We start from the raw sequence: 24,675 nt of genomic DNA, 5'->3' as shown, positions 1-24,675 counted from the left end.
ATATAAACATAATCAATAATTAAATCCACAATCCTCAATCAAGTTCTACACAAACAGAAACCAAGTCTTACATCTTAATTTTTTTTTAACTAACTCATTTTTGACTGAATTGTTCTATACATATTTTACATTGGTATTTAGCAGTTTTTATTTTTAGCTATTTGCATTTAACCACAACTTGAGGATAAACAAAGGGTTTTAGTACACAATGAACTACTTTCGTCCAACCATGGTGACCAAATAAACTGTACATGACCAAAATAATCAAGATTAATTAATAATATTAACTTTATCTCAGTACAATTCGAACAAATCTTCTGCAACACAGCTAGAAAGAAAACTTAAACACTGATTCACACGAGCCTTCCGGTAGCCTCTTTGGTTTTAGTCCTTTATCCATGGGTATTATGCAGTGGTTTCTTTCTTTGTCTTTTTCCTGCCGCTGTGTTGTCCAGCCAAATGCATGGTGTGTTGCTGCTGCTGCCGCTCCTAATAACTTGAATTGTGCTCCCCACCAGGTGCAGTACCGCACAACACCTCCAGGCAGATCACCACAACAGATACTTTAAAGAGACTTATGACACAAAGTCTGAAGAGCTCTCTCACTTCAGGATATTGTAAGTTTGATTTCTTATCCTTCGTTTGTGTCTGACCAGTATTGATGGGCGTTTTGAAGCGTTTCAACAAACAGCAACACTGTATTGATACTGTGTCAATACTATGTCAATGAATACTGACACCTGCTGGACGTTAAAAAAAATCAATAAGTCAATTCTTCGAACAAATTCGACATTTAATCTTAAGAAAAAATATGAAAAATTAACTAAGATTCACTTCAAAATGAATTTGAATTAAAATAGATCAAGTGAAAACTTTAAGAGGAATAGCGAAACGACAAGGAAATTACAGCAAATGCCTTATTTTTCAAATACAAGATCAAAATTGTTCAATGTTCAGTGGGAGCCTGCCCTATATTCGTCTTTTTGAAACACAAATGATCCGTGATCCTTTTAGCGGACGCATCCCTTTGACAGATACTCTTCCTTATAAACACAGTTTGGCGAATCAAAGTCAGTCCAAAACATTCCCAGTATCGGTCATGTTGCTGTGTGAGCTCGACGCATGGAGTGACGCACCAGTGTTACCAACCCATCACTACTAACCAGCTATTTCATTGTGTTGTTTGTGAAGGGTCTGTTACTTCCGCTATAATCTCTGCAGTATATAAAAACTTGATGCTCATTAAAAAACCTCTTCTAATTACTGCACCAAGTGTTGGTTAAGCTTCTATACATATCTGACCATGTCAGGTGTTCATTTTGTCTTTATTTCTTGTTATATTTCATACTTGCTAATTATGAGAAGAAGTTAATGTGACTTAATTTATTTACCAGCGAATCTTTATATCATAGTCCTCTACATATCGATCATATTAATGCAGTATGACGGTAGTGAAAGGAGCACACAAAAATACACTAAACCTTACCTCCAGAGTGTGTTCTTAGCATTCCATAAAAATCATTTATGACGATAACAAAACTAGTTTTAAAGATGTAGTCAAACAATTCTGCTTCAGAATCAATGAGATTCTCATCAAAACTCTATAGCGACTTCTCAACAGCTAATCAACCATCAACTTCATGCCGACAACTCTAGCACTAATTGTACTTTTACTTGTTTTTACGCTGTTATGTTGCTGTGTTTTTTTATTTTAGTTCTTTCAAATGTATATATATTTATACTGTGCATTTTTCTTGGGGGAACAAAGAAAGAATTTCATGGTACGCAGTACCTATGATAATAAACGCTTTGAATCTGAATCTTTGAATTTCAATAGTCGTTCAGAAAGCTAACGCTGAACTTAATCTCTCTATGTCGGCTATTTTGTGTTTATTATATACCTGTCCATCGGTTTCCCAGAATTTGCGTGATAAGGGGCGTGGTTGACTGACAAGTGAGTGTGTATTAGCTTCCATAGGCTCAACTTATGGTTTCATCAGGCCAATCATAACAAAGCCCTAACTCTGCAGTCCAGAGGTTATACATGCGATATCTCTCTGGAGAAATTAACCTTTAACCTTTAACCATCCAACCAGTGGCTAGCTAATAGTTTGGTCGGAAAGCTAATCCGGTGATTGTGTTTAATAGTCCTTAACATTCTAAATTTAAATCCTAGATTTTTCAAACCATCGAAGTCTATTACTTCCAATAAATGCTATACTTACTATTACTTGCATATACACATCCTGATACCCACAATACAATACTTTGCTACATATCATGTCCTAGCAATTGCAAAGATACAAAAGCGGACATCATTGTATTGGAAGAAGCCAGAGTCTCAAACAGACTAAGACACAACCTTTGATTTTTTTTTTTTTGTTATTTTTGCTAGTTGGAATGAGTATGTTTAGCATACCTACAGTATAAAGTGTACCTTCTATGAACTTGCTGTATCTTCTATCATCTGCTGTGTACTGGAAATCTAATTTCCTGAAGGAGATCTCCAGGGGGATTAATAAAGTCGATCTTAATCTATATTCTTTATATTTGGATTTTGTCTTCCCTTGCACTTTGTTCTTTTTATTGCACTTTCTTGTTCTTGCTTTTATGAATCTATCGTCTGCTGTGTACTTGAAACCCAATTTCCTGAAGGAGATCTCCAGAGGGATTGATAAAGTTTATCCATCAATCTATCAATCTGTCTGTCTGAGAAGGACTTGTTACTACATTGAAAGAATGTTTCGAAACAAGTAAATAAAATGTTTGTATGTCTTTAGAAAAAAGGCCACGTGGGACGTCGTGTGTTGAAATAATCTAAACATATACATGTTTCGTATATCAAACTTCTGAACGAAAAAAAAACTGTTATTTTGATCTTGTGCTGTGTCTCAAATCGCATACTTCTCTTAGTATACTAGAAGTTAGTATGCATCAAGATAGTGTACATACTAATTAGTATGCAAATTCTCCACAGATAGTATGTCTCAAATCAAACAATGAACAGGAAATGACGCGACAGCTTCTTCTTCTACTTCTATTTAACTATGGTTTCAACCAGCTGTTTGAAAGCTATCAATGACACCTGCTGGCAGCACTATTGCAAGTTTGGAAAAAGAAATAAAGAAAAAATATGAGAATCCAAATGTTCGTGAGATATTTAAGCTAGTACCAGCAGCGAAGACTCCTCATCCTTCTACTGCTGCGGAAAATGCACCTGTAAGTAAATGTATATATATGCATATATATATGACGTACCTTCCGTTTACAACGTCACTAAGATGGCAGACGTTTAGGGTGGATAGTGTCCATCGAACATACTCAGTTTTGTGGGCGTGTTAGTACGCCAATTTAGTGTGCATGATGCACTAAATTTCGCATACTAAGAATTGAGACGCACTTACGCACTAAAAATACTAACTTTGAGTAAGCTAGTATGCGATTTGAGACACAGCATTAGTAACATTTGGCGCCCATTTTGTTCCGCTATTATTAAATGTGGCCCGCTAGGAAAAAAGGTGGTTTAACCAATCCCTGCTCCCGACTGACTTTTGGCCCGCCTACTTAATTTGCATACTGCCAGGAAACCGTATGAATAAAAGACATGTATAAATACATGAATAAATAAATGTATAAATAAATAAATGTATAAATAAAAGACGACATTAATAAATAAATACACAAATAAATAAATACATTTATAAATAAAATACGACATGTATAAATAAATAAATGTAAACATATACACAAAGATGGCATTTATTTATCCATGTGGTTCTATATTTAAACATGTATTTACTCTGATGTCATTTCTCGTCCTTCATAGGTGTCGCCCCCAAAAAGTTTCGCACTCGTCCCGGTAACCATGGCGAGCACCCCTAAAGACAGCAGCGCGTGCGTGAACAGCATGCGGCACCAAATAATAAATAGATTTATGCGCAATTGTCACATTTAATACATTTATGGAGCGCGCTGCTGAATTCATTATTACACCATATGCTAATGCATCTGTGTTGGCGGGGGTTGGGGGAGGGGGTGAGAGAGGGGGGGTGAGAGGGGGGGAGTCTCTCTGCTCTCAGGGCTTTGATGTGTAACCCAGTGCAGACACACACACACACACACACACCAGCCTCGTCCTCGGGTTTTATCGTCAACTTCTCCAGAGGAACCAGTGTGTTCTTCACCGGAGCGCCAGTGTGTTCTTCACCGGAGCGCCAGTGTGTTCTTCACCGGAGCACCAGTGTGTTCTTCACCGGAGCACCAGGGGGCGGACTGGCCAGCCGGGACCGCCGGGATGTCACTGGTGTTCCGCTGACCGTCTTCTAGCATCGCGGCTACAGCTCCTGGCTTCTGGCTCCGTGTTGACGTGATGATGGCGGGATCCGAGCGACGCTCCGCGCGGACGGGAACAGGTTGGTTCCGTCTCGGTTCAACTTCTCTCGGATGCTACCGTGAGCGGCTCCGGTCCGTCGCTATCTTGGATCTGGACCTTTAGAAAATAAACGAGGGTCGCGTCCTATTGTTGACCTACAGTACCTGCGAATACGTCATATTTATCTTTATTTTCATTATTATTATTATCAACAATTGCGTTTGAAACGTCTCTCCTCATCTCACTCGAGTCTGACGAAATAGTATTTGTATATATAGTAAATAGTATATTATACTGATTTATTTTTATTTTTTATTATTTGGATCTACTAAAATAAAATATTCATATCTATAGCACTGGGAAATGTTTCATTCATGGAGTCAGCGTTCCGCCTACTACACATTGCGTATAAATAAATACATATATTTGAATTAATACATGTATGAATAAGTGGAAATTCAAGAATAAGATGCATGTATTCATCTCCTGAATCACATTTGCACTGAAATGGAAAAAGCTACCACAACTTGAATGATTTGGAGTGAAAAAAATCATATTGCTTTCCAGAAAGTAAAGAAAGGAGACGAATAAATATTTCATATTATTCCATTATTTAATGCAATTTAGAGATTCAGATTTTCCTTTTTTAACTTTGCTCTCAGATTTCAAAAACATAAAGGTTTAAACTGTTATTTGATAAGCTGTCCTTGTAGATAGAAGCATAGTTGTATACTTTATTAATCCCTTGGGAACATTCCTTCGGGAAATTAGAATTTGGATCCGAGCAGAACAGAAGAACAGAAATGCACACGGATCAATAAAGTCATCCCCCTTCTCATCTCCAGTACCCGGAATAGATAGATAGACTTTATTAATCCCTCTGGAGATCGCCTTCAGGAAATTGGGTTTCAGTTCACAGCAGACGTCATAAAAACAAGAATAAAGTGCAAGGGATGACGAGTGCAAGCATAAAGAACATAGATCAAAGGAAACAACACAAAGAAATGAATACAAAGATTAACATGGAATAAACTTTCACTCTGATTTCTGTCCGTCTCAGAGTGACCGCACAGATGGACCCCCTGTGTAACGGAACAAAAGGAGAAGGTGGTAGTTCTGTTTCAGAACCACCGGCCAAATTGTCTCGAATGGAACTCAATGGAGCAGGACCTTCGACCCAGGACCGGAGCCGGCAAGGGAGTCCAGGGAGCAAAAACCCTTGGTTGGCTCAGAAACATGCTACGATGAGGCAACAGGCTAAAGGTTGGTGGAGTCTGTTGAGTGTTCATTTGACTGGGGTCTTCATGCAGACTATTCTGTGTGGTCAGGAAGCTTGCTGCCCGTCTTCTGTGTCGTGGAACACACCGAGAGACTTGCCGACGGCGAGAAGAGGGAAGAGCAAGCAGAGTTCGTGTTGGTCAAGAAGGATGTTCTTTTCAACCAGCTGATAGAAATCGCTCTGCTGACTCTGGGCTACTCTCACAGCTCCGCGGCTCAAGCCAAAGGTACTGCTGAACAGATGGAAAACACATACTGCAGTTTGTCGACCAAAATTCTGACCAAAATAATTCTTACAAAGCCATTATCATGTCAGTAAAACAAGACTCAACGTGCATTTCTATGATTGAAAGTAACCTGGGTGTAGATATGTTTAAGATCTGTTTTTATTTGCTGGATCTGTACATGACTTTGGGCAATACAACATCCAGCCTCAAGTTGACACTTGGTCAACTGCGTTTTTTATACTTCTCCGTCAAATTCATTTTAACATATAATAATTGTTTAAAACCGGCATTAGATTGACGTAGATGAATGTGTTGCTTTTTAAGATCTGGTCCATTCTGGGAAAAATCAAATTCAATTAAAAACATTTTTTTTCTAAATTATAATCTGAATTAAGAAAAAAACAACATAAATTAGATATTTTAAAGATTGAATGGACGAACAATATTATTGTCTTAAAGGTAACAATAATATAATAATATATATTATTTGGAATGAATGTTTTCCCTGTCTTGAAACTATGCAACAATCTAAATTGGCACAGAAGATCAATGTGTGCATAAATAGCCATAAATTACACACAAAAAAAAATCCTCTCTGATTATATCCTTTGTTATGTTGAGTTCACTGGCTTCAAATACTGAGAGTGTTACCTTTTATCTCTACCACAGAAATCTTTTGTTTTCTGTGAACTAGGAGACATGATCTAAATGAAATAGTTATCGTTTTACTGTCTGCAGATGTAACCTCTCAAACAGTGTTAACATGAGGGTTGTTCTCTCAGTTATTCTCTCTGTTGTTTCTTCTGGTTGTACCTGCTGCAAAGTACAGCTGTGAGCGTCACACATAATTAACTATAGCGTACCTGAACACATCATGAAAAGATTAAGTCGCCAGACGTAACCAAGTGTAGTCCAGTGCTTCCATTTGAAACAACATGACTTTTGTTGAAAATAATGCTTCCTCATCTATAAATCATATAAATATAGCCTTTTTAATACTTTAATTTTATTATTTTTATTTGTCTTAATACTGTTTTTTTGTGTCCCTTAAAATAAGTTTTAAGAAAATGGAAAAAGCACATCATCCTTTTATTGTTTTTTTATTCTTCTTTGGCGAAACAATTATATATGGTTTAATCTAATAAGTTTCTTTACTTTCGAAACATAATTTTGTTACTACCTTTCCCCCCTTTATCCTTCCCCTGTATTATACCTTTTTCTCTTGGCTTGAAAGCCTCTCATAAAAGTTGGAAATTGAATCATCATCCATCCTTCATTATTATCCATGAGACATTTATTTATTTATGTCTCCAAATGCATTAAACCAAAATTATGAAACAACTTTTTCTTCAAGGGTCGTCAAAGATGTTACATTTAAATGATTATGTTTGTCACAAATATATATATAATCAATTGGGCAGTATGCGTTACAGTGGGATAGAGTTCTAGGAAGGCGAAGAGGAGAGTGCAGTTGGCGGTAACTGACATGTGATCCAGAAAGAGAATGAGGAGTAAGAGAATAAAATGTTATTGGGTTGTTAGATAGAACTTTATTGATCTCTTGGGAAAATCCCTTTGGGAAACTGCAAAGATACCAATAAGAAATCAATTAAAAAATAGGAATAAATAAGAATATAAAGTGCAGTGCACAGCACATTTTATATGTGAACAGGATACATAGGATGAAGTTAGACTTACTAGTTAAAGTTAATATTTAACCATGGAAAAAAAAGAGCTGGACAAGGTAGTAGGTTATGAGGTTAAAGTAGAATGGACAGAAACAAAGACTCTAGGGAGAAGGTTGTTGTTTCTATTTTCTTAATGTTATTTAAAAACATGTATTTAAAAAAGAAAAAAGGAAATCGATTTATTATTTCCTATATAATAATTCAATTAGAAGAATCTATAAGAGTACGAGTACAAAAAAATAATTTTAAGACACATAAAGACAAGAGGTGGGAGACAAAATAGTTTAGAATATAAGTACCAGATATAAGCAGAATAAGACAATTATTCCATTTTTCTTTTACATTAAATGATTACATCCCTTTGAGCCTATCCCAGATTCTACCAGCGACAGACTGGCGTCCTGTACAGGGTGTCCCCCACCTCTCGCCCACAGAATCTGGGATAGGCTCCAGCCCCCGAGACCCCCAATAACGAATAAAGCGGTAAAGAAAACGACTGGATGAATGAAGGATTAAATGAGTACAGAAGTACTAGGAAGGACTATTGAGATGACTTGATGTGTGACGAGAAATATAAATATATTAAACTACTTTTACAGATTTCAAAAGAAAATATACCATTAAAACTAATTTGCAACACAACTATTTTTTAAGGGTAGTATAATCCCAACATGTGGAATATTTCAGTTGTATAGAAAAGTGATATTAATAGAGAATGTAGTGATTATAACAATCATAATAATAATTGCTGTAGTGCATGTGGGCAGCAAATGACACATAATTAGCGATCAAGAACAAGTGGCACTGTGGGCAGAAATAATCACAGAAGAATTAGAAGAAAGGGAAAATTACATGGCTGCTAGAGACGGAGCCAAAAGTGGATCAGAACTATAGACTGACGTGTGCTCGGCATCAGCGGGGCTTAGATGATCGTCATCTCACCAGAAGCACATGTTGCATTAACAGGCTGATCATGTAAAGTGGTGGAGGTCGTTCACCAGAAGCACTTTTTTAAACTGGATCCTTCATTTTTTAAGACATTTTCACTTGGAAGATTTCGGCAGTGAAACAGTTCAGAGAAACCAATTAAACGTTTTGATTTCGTAGCTCATTACTGTGACGAGGCTGAGGAATCTCTTTTTGGGCCAGCTGGAAAATAATCAAAAGTTAGCGGTGCATGGACTAGTTAGGAATTCTCTTTGAAACATGTCAGTTCAATGTCAAAGGTTTTTTTTTTGTAAAAGTTTCTTCCATCTCCAGTTTTCTTTATACAGATAGATGTATCATTAGCTCACATTTCCTTGGATTGTTTACAATGAAAACTAGAATTGCTCTTAACAAGCTGGTGCTGTTGAGGACGTGCTGAATGATTGAATGTGTGGAAGACGTCTTTTGATGGCTGATCTAAAGCGAAGGTCTTCTGAGAGATGCTAATGATATTAATAATTGAAAGGTTGCTGCACGACCGCTAATCATCTTAGCTGTAATATTGAAAAAACAGAGCTGGAGTTAAGAAGAAGAAAATACATTGACTTGTACCTAACAAACTGTTATTTCTTTTCATTTATACATTAAAAGCTACATAATTCGATCATACTAGCCTGTCGCCCTCATCTCTTTGTTTGATTTTAGATCTTAAATTCAAGTCAGTCCATGTTTGTGTCCTGTTTTCATTGGAGTAAAGTGCATGTGTGTGTTGCCAGGTTTGATCCAGGTGGGCAGATGGAACCCGATGCCGCTGTCTTGTGTAACAGATGCTCCAGATGCCACGGTGGCAGACATGCTGCAAGATGTTCACCATGTCATCACCCTGAAAATACAGCTTCACAGGTATACCCTTACACGTTTCAGAGGTCATGCCCTCAAGATTGTACACGTGTACTCATTTGCATTTGCAATGATATTGAACTAACGTTCATATGGGATATAGTGCACGGTTGTTGTTGCTACCTGTGTGTGTGTTGATCTATACATTTCAATGTACATTATATATATATCATTATGAGCAGGTCAATAGCGAGGACAGACTTAAAAACAGTCATTGACTTCAAATTAACTAGTTAATCTTAGTTTATTTGCTGAGATCAGATAATCACTGGTAGCTGTTGATAGTCAAAATCCTATCAGGAAAGAAATAGTAAATTGGACAGTTGAACACGGATCTACTGCAGAAAAGCTTCCAAACGATTTGCTACTTTTGAGTCTAAATATGTCCAAATAAGTTAAGCTGTGCAGGATTTTTTATTTCTTTCAAAGTTGGATTTAAAAAAGGATTTTAACAACCTCATACCTCCACCAATCACCCAATTTAGATTAGATTAGTTAGATGACTTTATTAATCCCTCTGGAGATCTCCTTCGGGAAATTAGGTTTCCAGTACACAGCAGACGACAGAAGGTACAGAAGTTAAAACAGGACACTGGCTACCAGAGGCTGGTAGAACATGACAAGCACCTACTCGGGTGTTTTGAAATCTTCTGTCTTGAATAATACAGTCTATGACCACAGGTTCATTACCTTCAAACATTACTTTTTCTTATTTATGATTTATTTTCGCAGAGGAATTACTGTTTAAAACTAAAATTATATTAAAGGCTCATCTGTAGGAACAAAATAGTGTGTCGGCCCACTCCCCTGTGTCGAAGGGTAGCTCAAATGTCATTTTAAAGTTTACTAACTTCTCCCCAGCCCGTTATCTAGACCACAAAATATTTTAAACACAATGTTAAATATAATACATTAAACCATATTAGAGGTAAAACGTAAACAGTTTAACATTTAATTGTGGTCAAAACACAAATAAGCCCAAACAAAGAAGCACTTGAGTCACAGAAGCGATCTCACAGCCCAGAATATCACCTGCTGACAAGAAATTGGAAATATATCTGACTATTGTTTGCATATTCTTTTCATTTTAGCCTATTATTAGCCATTATTCTATTGTTTTATTTTTGATACCGTTCATAAGTGTGTAATTTAATTCTTCAATTTAAATGAATAATTCACAATCATGAACATAATCTGGATTTTAAACCTGCTAATGGTGAAGTTATCAACTAAATGTGTTATATTTTGTTTTTTTGTTATGTTTATATCAAGTTTTTCAAAGGCATCCACGTATTGTTCACATCACAAAGTGCCATATGAATTAACATGTATATTTCAAATAGTGAAACAAATATTTATGCGTATTATTTCTTTATATCGCACAGCTGCCCTAAGTTGGAGGATCTGCCGGCAGAGCAGTGGACTCACGCCACAGTAAGAAATGCTCTGAAGGAGCTTCTGAAGGACATGAACCAGAGCTCGCTGGCCAAGGAGTGTCCCCTGTCTCAGGTAAGAATGTGTGCACTTGCTGGTGTGTTTTATGACCAGGCACGAGCATGTTGTGTTATTGGCGCCTGAGATGGAAACTGCTCTCAGAAGAGAAGTCCAGATGCAGAGGCAGATAAGCTATAGAGAGCGTGGGAGAGAAATGGAGAGATGACTATCTCTTAAAAAGCCCATCTGCTTTGGCAGCAACCCATTATAAATCTCCACCTCGATACCGTCTCCGTCCGCCCATCCTTTTGTCTGAGCTTTACACTATCTGTGTGACCAACATTGAAATTCCACAATTCTAGGTCGCTCACCAGACGTGTCTTGTTTTAGTTTAAAGACCAATTTGTCGGCTTTAACATGTTTTTGTTTTATGTATTTTTGTCCTGAGCCCTCGATGGAAATTCAATTTGAGTCGGATAATATCCATTGACTGGCTCAGGGAAGTTAATTTTAATCCAATCACTGATCTTCAAGATACTAGATCACATCTAGTAATGGCATTAAACATTCACATGGAGCTCTTGAGCTAATTCTAGTTTAAACATTTTTTATGAAGTCATGTGAAACTAATGGAACGCTTTTTTATCCCTTGTGTTATCTCAGGGTCAAGGTGACCCTGCAAACAAATGTTTTTGTTTTATCCCTTGTGTTGCCTCTTCTGTCAAGGTGAACGACCTCCCTGGCTTCCATAAATACATATGCAGTGTGGAGGTTGTTCATCTTGTTTTTGGGTCCTCCGGGTCACATTGACCCTGAGATAACACAAGGGTTAAGACCCGCCTATGAAGCTGTAAATAATTGATATTTAAAATGTATTACTTGTTTGTGGATATTGTCAAAAAACGATTTCCCTGTATATAAAAACTTTAAGTGTACATCATTGTGTACATTTGGTTTATATCTGCATGATATTTGTCTGCTGACAACAAGCGATTTTAATACATTTTAGTTGCTATTTTGAAAACTGAATTTTGTTTTGATTGTTTAAGCGCTTTGTGACCCTGATCTAGAAAAGCGCTCTACAAATATGATTTACTTACTTACTGAAACCGAATTTACAAGAAAGAAAAATTACTTCATTTGGATTTAAAAACATGAAAATGACAATAAAGCTGTGATTTTCTTTGTACTCTTAAGTGTAAAGTAGTGAAGCTCTGTGTTTTGTTGCCATGGGAACTTTTATTGGATCTGATATGAAATGGGATCTGTACAAAAAAATTAGACCAGCATGAGTCAAGTTTCACTGTTCACATAAGTGATGTGTGTGTGTTCGATTAAAAATACGGAATATGGAATTTATGAACAGAAATACAGATCACGCTTTTCTGCTGAAGCATGTAGATGTGAAGATTGTTTGAGGGGTCGATGTTCCGATGTGTCTTAATGATAAAAAATCAAATGTTATCATTTAAAAGATTTGATCATGTAGTTAAGATTGATAAAACTTCTGATAAAATTAGACGAATATTTCTCCAAATAAAAAAGTGAAACCACACAAAAATCCATAAAACATTTTCAACTTTCATTTCTAGTTCTCACTCCTTGCTGTTCTTTTTTTTTTTTTTCATTATTAATCAAATGCAATCAAATGCATGCACAGCAGCCGGAGCAGTTTCCCATTAATCATGCAGTATTTGGATAGGGCCCTGTTTATTAATATTCATAATAATCAGCCCGGACCATCTGCTATTTTTTCCTCCGGCTGGATAAGAATCAGCAGCGTTATAAAGAAAAATGACTCTCTACCTCCTTTTTACTCCCCATTTCATTCTATCTTCTAAACTTGCTGCCTCCCCCCATCTTCCTTCCCATCACCCCCTTATTTGCGCAAAGTTGATTAAAATAAATACGAGGAGATGAAAGTTGTAATCAGATGTAAAGATGGCAAAGATCAGCCTTTGGGGAGAGAAGAGTAGTGTACATAAACATGTGCCAGCCGCTCACGCTGACACTCTCATCCGTCTATATTAGCCAATTTACCTGAGGCTCTTTTTAATAACAGATCACAGAGTGCATTAATATCACGTGTGAGAGCAGCTGCCATGATCACATGACCCCGGAAATATTCATGATTCTCCCTCGTCTTCCTCCCTTTGTTTCAGAGCATGATATCGTCCATTGTCAATTGCACTTACTATGCAAACGTGTCGGCCGGCAAGTGTCAGGAGTTCGGTCGCTGGTACAAACACTTCAAGAAGACCAAATGCAAAGGTGAGAATCACATACAACCAAATGTCAGGATTGTTTACATTGTTTACATTTATCTGGATGAAAGCTACTCTGGATATTTTAAATAACCTATGGTTTCAGCCATTATTGTTTTAATCGCCTTCATTTTTTCAAATCCATATAATGTAATCTCTTTTTTTTATTTACCTGTTGTAATTCTACCAAACAGTATTCTCAACAGATATTGAGGCTTGCAGATTGTGGCCAAAATTATAATCATGGTTATTTGTGATTTATATTATTATCACCATTAATACTGATTATACATGATCTTTGGAAAACATCTTTAATTTGTATTGGGTCTTAACAAAATAATATATAAACAGCTTTAAGTGAAAATAATATGTTAAATGATCATCAACACAAAAATAAAATCCATATGAATAGGAAAACCCACTGAAGCATGACAGATGATCAGAGTTGTTTGAACATCACATTTTAATCTTAACTTTTGGCTTCCATGATTATACCTTTTAGAATTTTATTATTGTCACGGGTGGAGCGTCAGAGGACGCAAAAGCAGAAACCGTCTCAAACACGGCAGAGTATCCAAAAGTTGTGTCTTTAATATTTAATCCAACTAAACTAAAAAACGAAGACAGAATCCAAACTGATAACCGGGAGGCAGGGGCAGATTTCTTCCTGCTTTGGAGCTCCTTTAGAAAGAAAAGAGACCGCCACTAATCAGCTAAATCGTGCAAACCTGGGTAGAAAACCAACAGCAGAATAAGAAGGAAACCAAGAAAATTGGACAAACTGTAAGACGATCATGACTTATTGACACTTATGACACTTATAATAAATAGAGTATAATAATAAAACACAAAGCTTGAAATTGGATCATATATTCTTCCTAAATGTTACCAGCACAGAACCAAACAGGATGTTATGGATTAATTGGAAGTTGCATACTTTAATTTTTGGAGAGAAAACATTTCATTTTTTCTAACAATGCAAATTGTTTGTCAAATATGTGCCCGTTATTCTTCAAAGATACTGTTTTCTTTGTTTTATGCACATTACAAAAACAATTATTCCTTTTTTTTTCCAAGCAGAGACTGAACACTTCACTGACCCGTCCACTCTCATCACACCGATCCAGCAGCCGGTACCAACCCCTGCCACGGAACAAAGCTCCGGTCTTCACTTCCCTCACGGCGGAGTTCCCAACATCTGTGCTCGCACTCCTCTGGGACTTCACCCCTCCCAGCCTCTGAACCGACCCCAGCAGCTCATGATGGCTCAGGTCCTCAACCAGCAGTACGCTGTCAGCCTCATGCTATCAGGGCAGGGCCTGTCCTCGGCTGCCCCGCAGTTCCTCAACCACCTCCCTGTAGGGAGGCCCACCAAGGTCTTCTCCAAACCAGCTGAAAGCCAAGTCCCCCAGCAGACCCAGTATGGTCCATGTGACAGTCCAGTAGCAGGTCAAAACCAGAAAAGCGCTTGTAATCTTGGCCAAACGGATGTCCCGGGTGACATCTACCACTGTGTGCGCGAGGAGCTGAAGAGAGCCGGGATTTCTCAAGCCATCTTCGCCAGAGTGGCCTTCAACAGGACCCAGGTATGTGGAAGTTAGTGGTGTCACATGACTGCTGTGGTCTTGCAATGAGGATAATAACTGATTTTTATAATTTAATCCATCCAAGAGATATTTTCCCAAAAAAACTGGATGCCTGGTCGGTGGAAGTGTTGCAGGAGCACTTAGATCCATACCAAGAACTTTTACTTCAGTAAGTTAGTTTAGAGGAGAAGTTTATCTTGAATTAATGTCGTCTCACTTTTATGCTGACAAGACAAACTCCCTTTGTGACATAATGCATGTTTTACATTATTAATCATTAAAATGTCCTAAATTTGATATTAGAAAACACATTTTATTTAAGTAATTTTATTATTTTTTTAAATAAACAAAGGGTAGGTGCGTGTATTGGCAAGAATCTAGTGATGCAATTCATATCACGATACAGTGCCAATGATAAGATAATGTATACTGAAGGAAAAAGGATATATTTGCAGTATTGTTTGAGTAGTGACTCGGTGCCACATGTCTTTTGACATGATCGTATCTGCTTTCATCTGTTTTATAACCAAAGTATATCCAAAACATCAGCTTTAAAAGCTAATGGAGTCGACTGTATCCTCTCGTCCTCAGACGTTGCCGGGATCTCACGGAATTCCATTGTTCCTTAAGCTGCGGAGGCCTTAATGACTGCAACCCAAAAATGTACAAACACTGTGAACTATTTGCATTTTTATTTAATAAAATAACTATTTATTTTATTTAAAACACACTTTATTGATGACCTATATTCTGGAAAAAAAACACTTTGATAAATCAATGTATTGATATTTTCTTACACCCATAACAAAGAGACAATGTATTACAATGTGGAAACTTTCACCTCATTAAAAATAGCACTGTAAGCAACTAGATAAGCTAAGTTAGCTAAGCTAAGTTGGCAATTTAAGTTTATTTTACAATTAATTTTCTAGGTTGAACCTCTCATAAGGACGTTAATGAAAACATCTCTGAAAAAAGGCTAGAGAAAACAAAACATTACACATAGCAGGTCCTAGAGTGATCTAGTGTTTATGAACGCTTGGATATTTAGGAAATGCAACATTTGGTGAAGCACTGGGCTGTAGCTTCAGAGGCGACCACGAGGTTCTCCAGGATGGATGTTTGGTGCATTGTGTGTGTGTGCATATGGCACTTTGGCATGCCCTAGCTGCAATGCCCCCACCCCAATGTGGATGTCATGTATTAATACACCGTGTGCGTTTATGTGTGTGCGTGTGTGCGTGCGTGCGTGCGTGCGTGCGTGCGTGTGTGTGTGTGTGTGTGTGTGTGTGTGTGTGTGTGTGTGTGTGTGTGTGTGTGGGGGGGGGGGGGGGGGGGGGGGGGTGTGTGTGTGGCAGCACAGTGCCGGTGCCAGCAGTGAAGCAGCTGCTGGGCAATCTCATCACAAGCCCTCAGAGAAACACTGCCTCACTCTCTGTACATCTTTATCTCCAGCTCATTGCACTTGAGTTTTATACTTTTTATGACTTTTCCCTAAAAATGCAACTTTCTCTTCTACATCTCTTTTAGTATTCTAGCCTTCCTCTCCGCTTAATTTTAGAAGCAACATTATCTGCTGCCATTATCTCGCAAAGAAACCAAATAAAGGTGTTTGTTTCATCAACGGGAACTAATTGTAGATGAACATGTAAGAACTGGTTTAATTAAAGTTTCTCTGTTTTCTCTTCACATGCGTGGGTTGCTCAGGGCCTGCTTTCAGAGATCTTGCGTAAAGAGGAAGACCCCAAACACGCTTCCCAGTCTTTGCTCATCAACCTGCGCGCCATGCACAGCTTCCTGCTGCTTCCAGAGGTGGAGCGAGAGAGGATCTACCAGGTGGAGAAGGAGAGAAGCCTGACTGGGTTCACCTGCACCACACCGCCCAGACCCTCGCAGGTCAGAGAAGGATGTGTATTGAAGTGATAGTTTAAAATTAAAGTTTCACTCATTTTCTACTCACCCTCATGTTGACTAAAGGTTAAGATTATTATTGAGTTATAGACAAAAATGTTTGTTCAATTTAATGTAACGACTGGAGCTCAGTGTCCAAAAAGACACTGAAAAACATCCAAATACCTCCATACTGCTCGTCTGCAACATCCATCTTGTATCGAAGCCTCGACATGAGGAATTGTTCTGAAAATAATTTAACTAAAATGAACTATATTTTAGGGTTGTCTTGAGCTGAATTATCCGAGGCTATCCGTGTAAAGACTGGGAGAGGTTACAAAATTCACTCTCATAACCTCTTGTTCGCTAAGATTTCATCATTAAAATTAGGGATTTAATGCATCTTGAATGAGGAAACATGAGGAAGACTTTAACCCTTTAGATTATACTGGGGTGTCAAACGACCCAGAGAATGGCCGAGACGGTGCAGGTTTTTGTTCCAACCAATCAAGCACACATGAGTTAACGAATCGGGTGTCGGCTTAAACAAGCAACACCTGACTGACAATTAATTGATTACTGTCTTCAGACGCCTGATTGGTTCAACTATATGTGCTTGACCGGTTGGATCCAAAACCTGCACCGTCTCGGCCCTTTTCTGGACCATCTTGAAACCTGTGCGTTTAGAGAGTTGGGTTTTTAAATTAGTTACTCTTAAGTACGTCATATTGGACGAAGATTAAAATGATAACTGAGATCCAGTTTAATCTGTTTCTTTTTAGAGTTATAGACAAACATTTCTCTGAAAATAATTCTAACCGTAAGTCGAGATGAGGGTGAGTAGAAAATAAGGTTTGAATTTTGGGTGAACTATCACTCTCCAGGGTCGTCCACACTCACCAACTCTTGTCCCTCTCCAGACCAGACTGTCCCCGACAGTGGAGCGAGTTCTGATGGCGGAGAGCTGCGTCCTCAACTCTTCCATCTACGAGGAGATCCAGCACGAGATGAAACGCGCCAAAGTGTCTCAGGCCCTGTTTGCAAAGGTGTCCGTTGCCAAGAGTCAGGTTGGTAAACAAACTTGTGAAGATCATTGATGAAGCAACATTTTCTTCTGGAGAGCTCTTGTGTGGAGCAAAAGTACAGATAATGAAGCAGCATCTGTCGTCCACAGAGGACTGTTATTAGTGCATCAGGCTGCTATTGTGCTCTGAATAATCTCTTTAATAGCTGCCTGAGAAAACACACTCCAGCAAGCCACTTATTTGTGCCTGGCACACACACACACATGATTTGAGTGTTTATTGTTGTGGTTTTATGGCAGACCCATAAGCCTGTTATTGCCTTTGTTTGAGGATGATTTCCTTCATCCAATGCAGGGATTTTAGCTGCGTCTCATTTTCCGTCTTCATCATGCATCTCTTCAATATTCCGTCGAAAATCGTTGTCGGGGGGCACTCAGCGCTCATGACAGTTGGGAAAGGTCCAAACACCTGGAGGCTATCATGCTTGCCTCGCTCTCTCCCTCTGCAGTAAGCAGGTGTTGTGGAGATCGATGCATAATGTGTCTGTCTCTTATCTGCATTGTGCATCTGGATGGTATTGTGTGATGGTTTTGGGTCACAGCCAGGTGTGTGTGTGTGTTGTGTGTTTGTCTTTCAGCCTGCTTATGAATCATCTCTAGTTTATGAATCTGAAACTAGTAAGGCTTTACTTTCCAAGATAAGCCTCTTATTTTTTAGTTTCTCTCATATGCAGACAGAAATAATAGTTTGCTAATATACCTCCAAGTTTTGTTTATTTATCTTGTAAGCATGAGGAAGAGCTTATATTACTTTATTGTGGGAATCAAGCTTTATATATAAATATATTAATTCATAAAGTCTTATAATAACAGTTGATGTATTACTGGGCGTGCGTGCGTGCGTCCGTCCGTCCGTCCGTCCGTCCGTCCGTGTGTCCGTGTGTGTGTGTGTGTGTGTGTGTGTGTGTGTGTGTGTGTGTGTGTGTGTGTGTGTGTGTGTGTGTGTGTGTGTGTGTGTGTGTGTGTGTGTGTGTGTGTGTGTGTGTGTGTGTGTGTGTGTGTGTGTGTGTGTGTGTGTGTGTGTGTGTGTGTGTGTGTTTTGCTATGTTGGTGGGTGCATGTGTGTGTGTTCAATAGATTTCTAGGGACACCCTTCTGGCAACATGTAGTATCAAGTTATCTCTAAAAGAATATTTCGGTGTTAACCAATCAGAGCCTAGATTTTGTCAAGATATATGCATAAAGGAGATGCAAGAAGAAAGAGTGAAAACTTGTCAAGTCGATGGAACTGATGGACACAGAAGCGTCAGCGTCCAAATATCTTTTGCTCTTTTTACACTTTCATGATGTAAAGATATTATACTGCCTCCCCGATGCACCATTTTGACTTTCCGCTCATGTTAGACCCGCCCCCAGCAGATTGAAAAGTTCACACCAAAGACCCCTCAGGTGCAAGTAGCGTTACTAGTCTAGACAGTGTGTCATCAAATCATATTTAGAGACACTACATTTAGAAACAATAATCGGATTTTATGCATAATAATGTTTGACAATTAATTATTAGCATTAAAAAAGGAAGATATATTATGAAATAAATACTCCAAATTCAAAATGTCTAATTAAAAACATAAACCCAAAAGGGATGAGGGTGTTTCATTTCAGGTTTCAGGGAATTGTAATGCAACAGATGATTCAATGTGGATGTTGTTCTGGAGTTCCCTCTGGCTTTGTATTGCTGCTCATGCACCAAGCTATATTCACGGCTAACAAGAGAACACAATACCAGACTTGAATAAACACAGCATACAATCAAATCACTAAAATAAATTAACTCTCATGTGACTGTGGTGACAAAATGTGATGTTCACTTCTCAGTAGACAACAATAGTATTGCTAGATGCCATCGCTATAGTTTTGCTAACTTTGGAATGTGTCCATGCTAATTGGTTTCCTACCGGGTCAAACTAAAGAAATCACAAATAAATCCATTTTAGTTCCAAAAGCAAGCAGTGTGATCCGTGTAGCTCAGGTCTAGTCATAATGTGGCCCCACATGAATTTGCCTGTAATCGGTGTGAGTTCAGAGTGAAACTATACAACAGATCATAGAAATGTTTTCATTAGTATTTTAATTCTCGAAGCATCTTCTTTGGTTTAAAATGTATTACATGAGTTAAAAGCAAGTATAGCGATTATAGCCCTTATAAAAAGGTTTACTTTCATAACATCTAAGTTCTGGTCGATTTAAGTTTAAATTTACCTCTTGGTAAAAAATAACTGACGAAAGGAGGACCACCTTTGAGTCTTATTCCAAGGGATACTATTAAATTCACGTGGATAATAAGTAATTAATTGGCCTCATTCATTAATTATGAAACACTAGTTTGAATCAATCCCATTAACTGAAGTCACTACTTGTTGTCATGATTAATGTTCTTCACTGAGTAAGAGGCTCTTAAATTGATTATACAAAAATATGAAAAATTGTAAAGGCAACTGACGTACTTTTTATAGGATTTAGTGAAAGAAACAAAGAGAAAAGGGAAAACAGTTGAGAACAATGTAATGGAATGATGATTGAATATGAAAAATCCCAACAAATCAATCAATGCGAGAATGACAATCTTACAGTCTCTTACGACGTCCAGAGGAGAGAGGAAGGCATGATGGTGACGAGGCAGTTGAGGTGAGGAGGAAGAGGTGAGCAGCAGGAGGAGCATGTGATGAAGGCCCGGGATCCAGTGGTGTTGTGGCGTGACTTGGCAAGGACCACGGTGAAGAAGGCTTGGCGGCGGAAAGCTGACGCCGGGTCTTCTTGGGTCCGGTCCTGGTCCTTTGTTGCAGGCTGGCAAAGATCTTCCTTGAGCGAGTTGGCGTAACCAACCAGAGACTTATCTTTACTCGGGGCAAGGGATCACAAATATGTGATGCATGGATCTTCTCTGGGAGAGCAGATTGGTTGCTTGGTGGAGCCAGAGAGATTCAGGCTTGCTTGGCTGGCTTCTGGAGATAGGATTTGTGTAGCTTGCTTGCGTCTTGAGAAGGTAAGCAGTTGCAGGAAGGAGGCACCATTAAGGACCGGGATGGAAGAGGAGAGAGGATGAGGCCCCAAGAGTCAGGAGTGGAGTGTCAAGAGAGTGAGAGTTAAGAGAGCTAGCAGTTTCGAGCTATTCAATCGTGCTACTGATAGGTGGGCGCTATCTGATCCTCACCACCCATTGGCTGGAGATGGTCCACTTGGTCTCCTCCCCTCTATCTTTCGGTCTCTCTCCTGTCTCGGATTGACTTTAAAACTCCTTTTATTTGACGTCATTGAAAGATCTGAGGCTCACGTAAAATGCTAACTTATTTTAACTTTCCCAGCTCTTTCTAAGGATCTGAATGATATCAAACATTACATGTTATGAAACCACAATATTGAGATGTATGTTCAAACAGCATATAGACATCAAAACACTTTTGTATAGTTCATGTGAATTTCTTTTTTGGCTTCTCTGTATCTTAATGATATGTTTTGACCATAATTCCTTGCCTATATGTTTACTATAACCTCAAAAATCATATTCAAGTACACTTTTTCTTCTACTTTGTTTCCACTTTTCCTCATTAAAGCACCAGTATATCATGTGGTAAACAAGGGTATTAAATATTCCACCCCTGGTCCAGTCAGGCTCTGACCATCTCTTTTGTCGGCTGCAGGGCTGGCTGTGTGAGCTGCTGCGCTGGAAAGAGGATCCATGTCCCGAGAACAGGACCCTCTGGGATAACCTGTGTATGATCCGGAGGTTCCTCAGCCTGACACAGGCTGAACGAGACGCAGCATATGAGCAGGAGAGTCTCTCTCTGAGCGCTCAGCAGTGCAGCGAGAGGGTTTCCCTCCTGAGTAACGACACACTGGTGAGACCCTGAAACTTCACTCAAGGACGTTTCTATTCTCTTCTATAGTTACTACTGCATGGGTATTTTTTCAAGACGGGTGAATTAGTTTTCCCTTCGCCAACGTGTCATCACTCAGTCAAAGTGGATGTTCTTTGTCTCCTCAGTTCCAACAGGACCCGCTGCATCAACCTCCACAATCCCATCATCTGGCGCCATCGCATTTGTCGCCACGGCAACTGAGCGCTGCATCTCCGCCAGGGTCTGACGCGGGCTGGAGATGGGGATTCCGAGTGCAAATGGAGGGCAGGGGGAGGAACTTTGGCGATATAGATATCAAATCTGAAGAGGGTGATGACGGTGTGACTTTAGGTAATGGTGAAGGATATGATGAGCCTATGATGGAAGACATTAGTGAAGAGTCGATGAATGAACCCAAAGTGGAGGATAGAGAGTTCTTAGTTGGCACTTTCAAGAAGGAGTTTGAGGATAAATGTGCCGGTGTGAAGCAGGAGGATCATGATTTGGGCACAGGAAGAGATCACGGCTTCAAAGTCGGGGAGCAGCTACACAACCTCGGGCTGAAAGTGTCTCACGAGGCTCTGAGGATCCTGCAGAGCTTCATCCAGGATGTGGGTCTGAACCCAGACGACGAGGCCATCCACACACTGTCTGCTCAACTGGGCCTCCCCACACAAGCCATACGCAGCTTCTTCATCAGCCAGGACCAGGCTCAGTGCTACAGTGCCATCCACAAGCACATGAGAGGAAACCAGAGCTTCTGTCTGGACAAGTCTCTGGAGGTCAGAAGGACTGGGAACCAAGGCGACGCTGAGACGGGGAAAATCGACTTGAGCTTGATAGCGACTTTGAAAGGAGCCGATGTTTGCACTCAGACTATTTTAGGACTGAAGGAGGAGCAAAAAAGCTACATCTGACCCTGAAGCAGACACTCTTGGGCCATGTGTTTCCTCTGAGGTGTTGCTCAACACATCCTTGTTCCTCACACAAGCAGATAACACGAAGCTAGACTGTTATCATTCCATGTTTAGGATGTTGTCACCATAGTTGTTAATATATTTTAGAATGACACTAAAAATACTGCATTATTGCTCATTTTTTTGTATTATTGTAAGTTATCAGAATCAAAATTGAATTGAAATTGTTTAACCCCGAAAAAATCAATACAGCTAAGGTGTAAATTATTGATTCAAACCATTTTTAACTGAGATATTGGTTATTTTCTTTGTTTACATGATACATTAAATAGCTAGATTGTAGCATTCCAGATTTACAGGCTTTCATAAGCCATCTCAGAAACTTGTTTATCCTCAGAGTTCCATTTAAATGTACATTTTAATTGCACTTTGTTCTTGTTTTTGTTTTATGAATCTAGAGTCTGTGTTGCTGTGTGCTGGAAAAACAATTTCCCGAATGAGATTTCCAGAGGGATCAATATAATTTATGTAATCTAATACCATTTTTAAATATTTATCCAAAATATTCACTTACACTCCCAGCACAGACTTTAACGTTCTTCTTGTTTTGGTCTAAAGTCAATATTTTTGTGCTACATTTGTAATGTTGCGTCTAAGAGCTTGCTAACTTGTCAAGAAAAGAATAATGTTTTGTCTCATTCTAGTGTATTTTCCCAGACCTGCTTTCTGAGTCACCAAAATAAAATGTAGCAGCAATTAACACACTGAAATGTTGTTAGTTGCCTAGTTGGCAACATAATAGCAAATCTTTGTTCATAATGTCCATGTATTCCAACCAAAAATGCCTTACAGAAGAGTGTCACTGCCTGATGGTTTTTTACTATCCATTCCACCGTCTATCTTTTTCTATCTACAGTCACAGCTCATTGTGTCATAATGTAAAAATAGCATTTCAAATAATAATTTTCTCTGTGATTGTCTCACTTTTTCCACTTCACCAAAACAAATCCCTGTGTTGTTCTTACATCACTGGCAAATAAAGCTGATTCTGATTCTGCAGTCATAGTCAACCGGATTAACAACATTGACTTTGTTACTTCACATGTTGGTGAGGAGCAACTGGGTTTTCCACCATAGTTTGTAATTCCCTACCTGCATGTACGTGTAAATACTCAAAAATGTTATGTGTCCAAATATCTTGTGCTTGTCATATTCAATTGTTTTACTGTTGAAAGTCTAATTATAATAATAAAGAACAGCTTTTTATATAATCTTGTTTCTGTCATTCTGTTGTCATAAGTATGTGTTATGCTTAGAAAGTTGTAAAACATTCTGTCCAACACTGTAAAGGTATGAAACTATCATGAAACACAGAGGTATGTTTGCTCATATCTATAGTGTTAAATCTCATATATGCAGTTTTTTCGTAGTGTTTCTGGCTCCTCTAGTGTTGAACTACCGTGACTGCAATTTCTTTTCGCTTTGCCAATTTTCTGCATGTTAAGCATGTTCTGCATTAACCTGTTTTGTGGTCACTGGACTCTCACAAACTCTTTTGACAGATCCTCCAGACAAAGTTATGTGGGGAAGAACATTGTTAAAATCATAGCTGTAGTTCTAAGACATGAGTCATGACTGTTAAACCAATCATTACATGCACATATTTATTGTGAAAATGGGTTATGATCAAGATTAAACAGGCAGCTAATGTAAAAACCCAACTCTCCTGACTCACATGTTTCAAGTGTTGAAGTCTTTCTCTCCACGATGCAGTAAGTCCCTCATCATGAACGTGTTTTGAAGTTATTACATAATAAAGTTCTCTCCTGTCTGAAATCTCGGTGAATGAGTGTAACAAGAGCAAAGTCCATTTTGATATGATAATGTCCTCCAGCCACCTGTAATCTCGCCCCGCTTTGTTTATACAAGAATTTCCTTGGAGGTGGAAACTTCTGATTAATGACACACACTTGACATCAATACTTGACCAATTACAGAGAGGGTGTGTTTAAGCACATTTTCTAATGTTTCTAAATAAAATACATCAACGTTGAAAGTTCTGAGTCGTTGACACGACATAAATCCCGACATTTAGTTACAATTGTTTATTTTAGGTTGATATCCAACATGATGATGTGCAGTGTTATTTCTGTTCCTCATTGTACTGAAGAACAACATTCCTCTATGTTGCTCTGTGCCAGCCGTTCCTAGTTGCCTCAGTCATATGACCACCGCTGCTCCCAGCTCCTATCTCTTTTCTCTGCGCCGCAGA

At 38.7% G+C, this 24,675-nt stretch overlaps 1 protein-coding gene across 2 annotated transcripts; it reads left to right on the top strand.

The window, feature by feature from the left end:
* The first annotated feature begins 4,125 nt into the window (after positions 1-4,125).
* On the top strand, positions 4,126-23,674 carry satb1a (SATB homeobox 1a). Of its 2 annotated transcripts, none has more exons than XM_087787622.1 (11): positions 4,126-4,412; positions 5,433-5,635; positions 5,701-5,877; positions 9,269-9,395; positions 10,778-10,901; positions 12,989-13,097; positions 14,171-14,676; positions 16,384-16,572; positions 17,487-17,633; positions 21,289-21,486; positions 21,633-23,674. In XM_087787622.1, exons 2-11 carry the CDS (start codon positions 5,446-5,448, stop codon positions 22,401-22,403), a joined length of 2,538 nt encoding a protein of 845 aa, XP_087643748.1. In that variant the 5' UTR covers positions 4,126-4,412; positions 5,433-5,445; the 3' UTR covers positions 22,404-23,674. The 2 variants fall into 2 exon arrangements, with proteins under 2 accessions (XP_087643748.1, XP_087643746.1); XM_087787620.1 differs by having other exon boundaries at positions 14,168-14,676.
* Positions 23,675-24,675: the final 1,001 nt, after the last annotated feature.

This window comes from Callionymus lyra, chromosome 3 (genome assembly GCF_982586985.1).
Source record: "Callionymus lyra chromosome 3, fCalLyr1.hap1.1, whole genome shotgun sequence".
NCBI classification, from domain to species: Eukaryota; Metazoa; Chordata; class Actinopteri; order Syngnathiformes; family Callionymidae; genus Callionymus; species Callionymus lyra.
The sequence above is the reverse complement of the archived record's forward strand: the minus strand, read 5'-3'. Positions and strand labels throughout refer to the sequence as shown.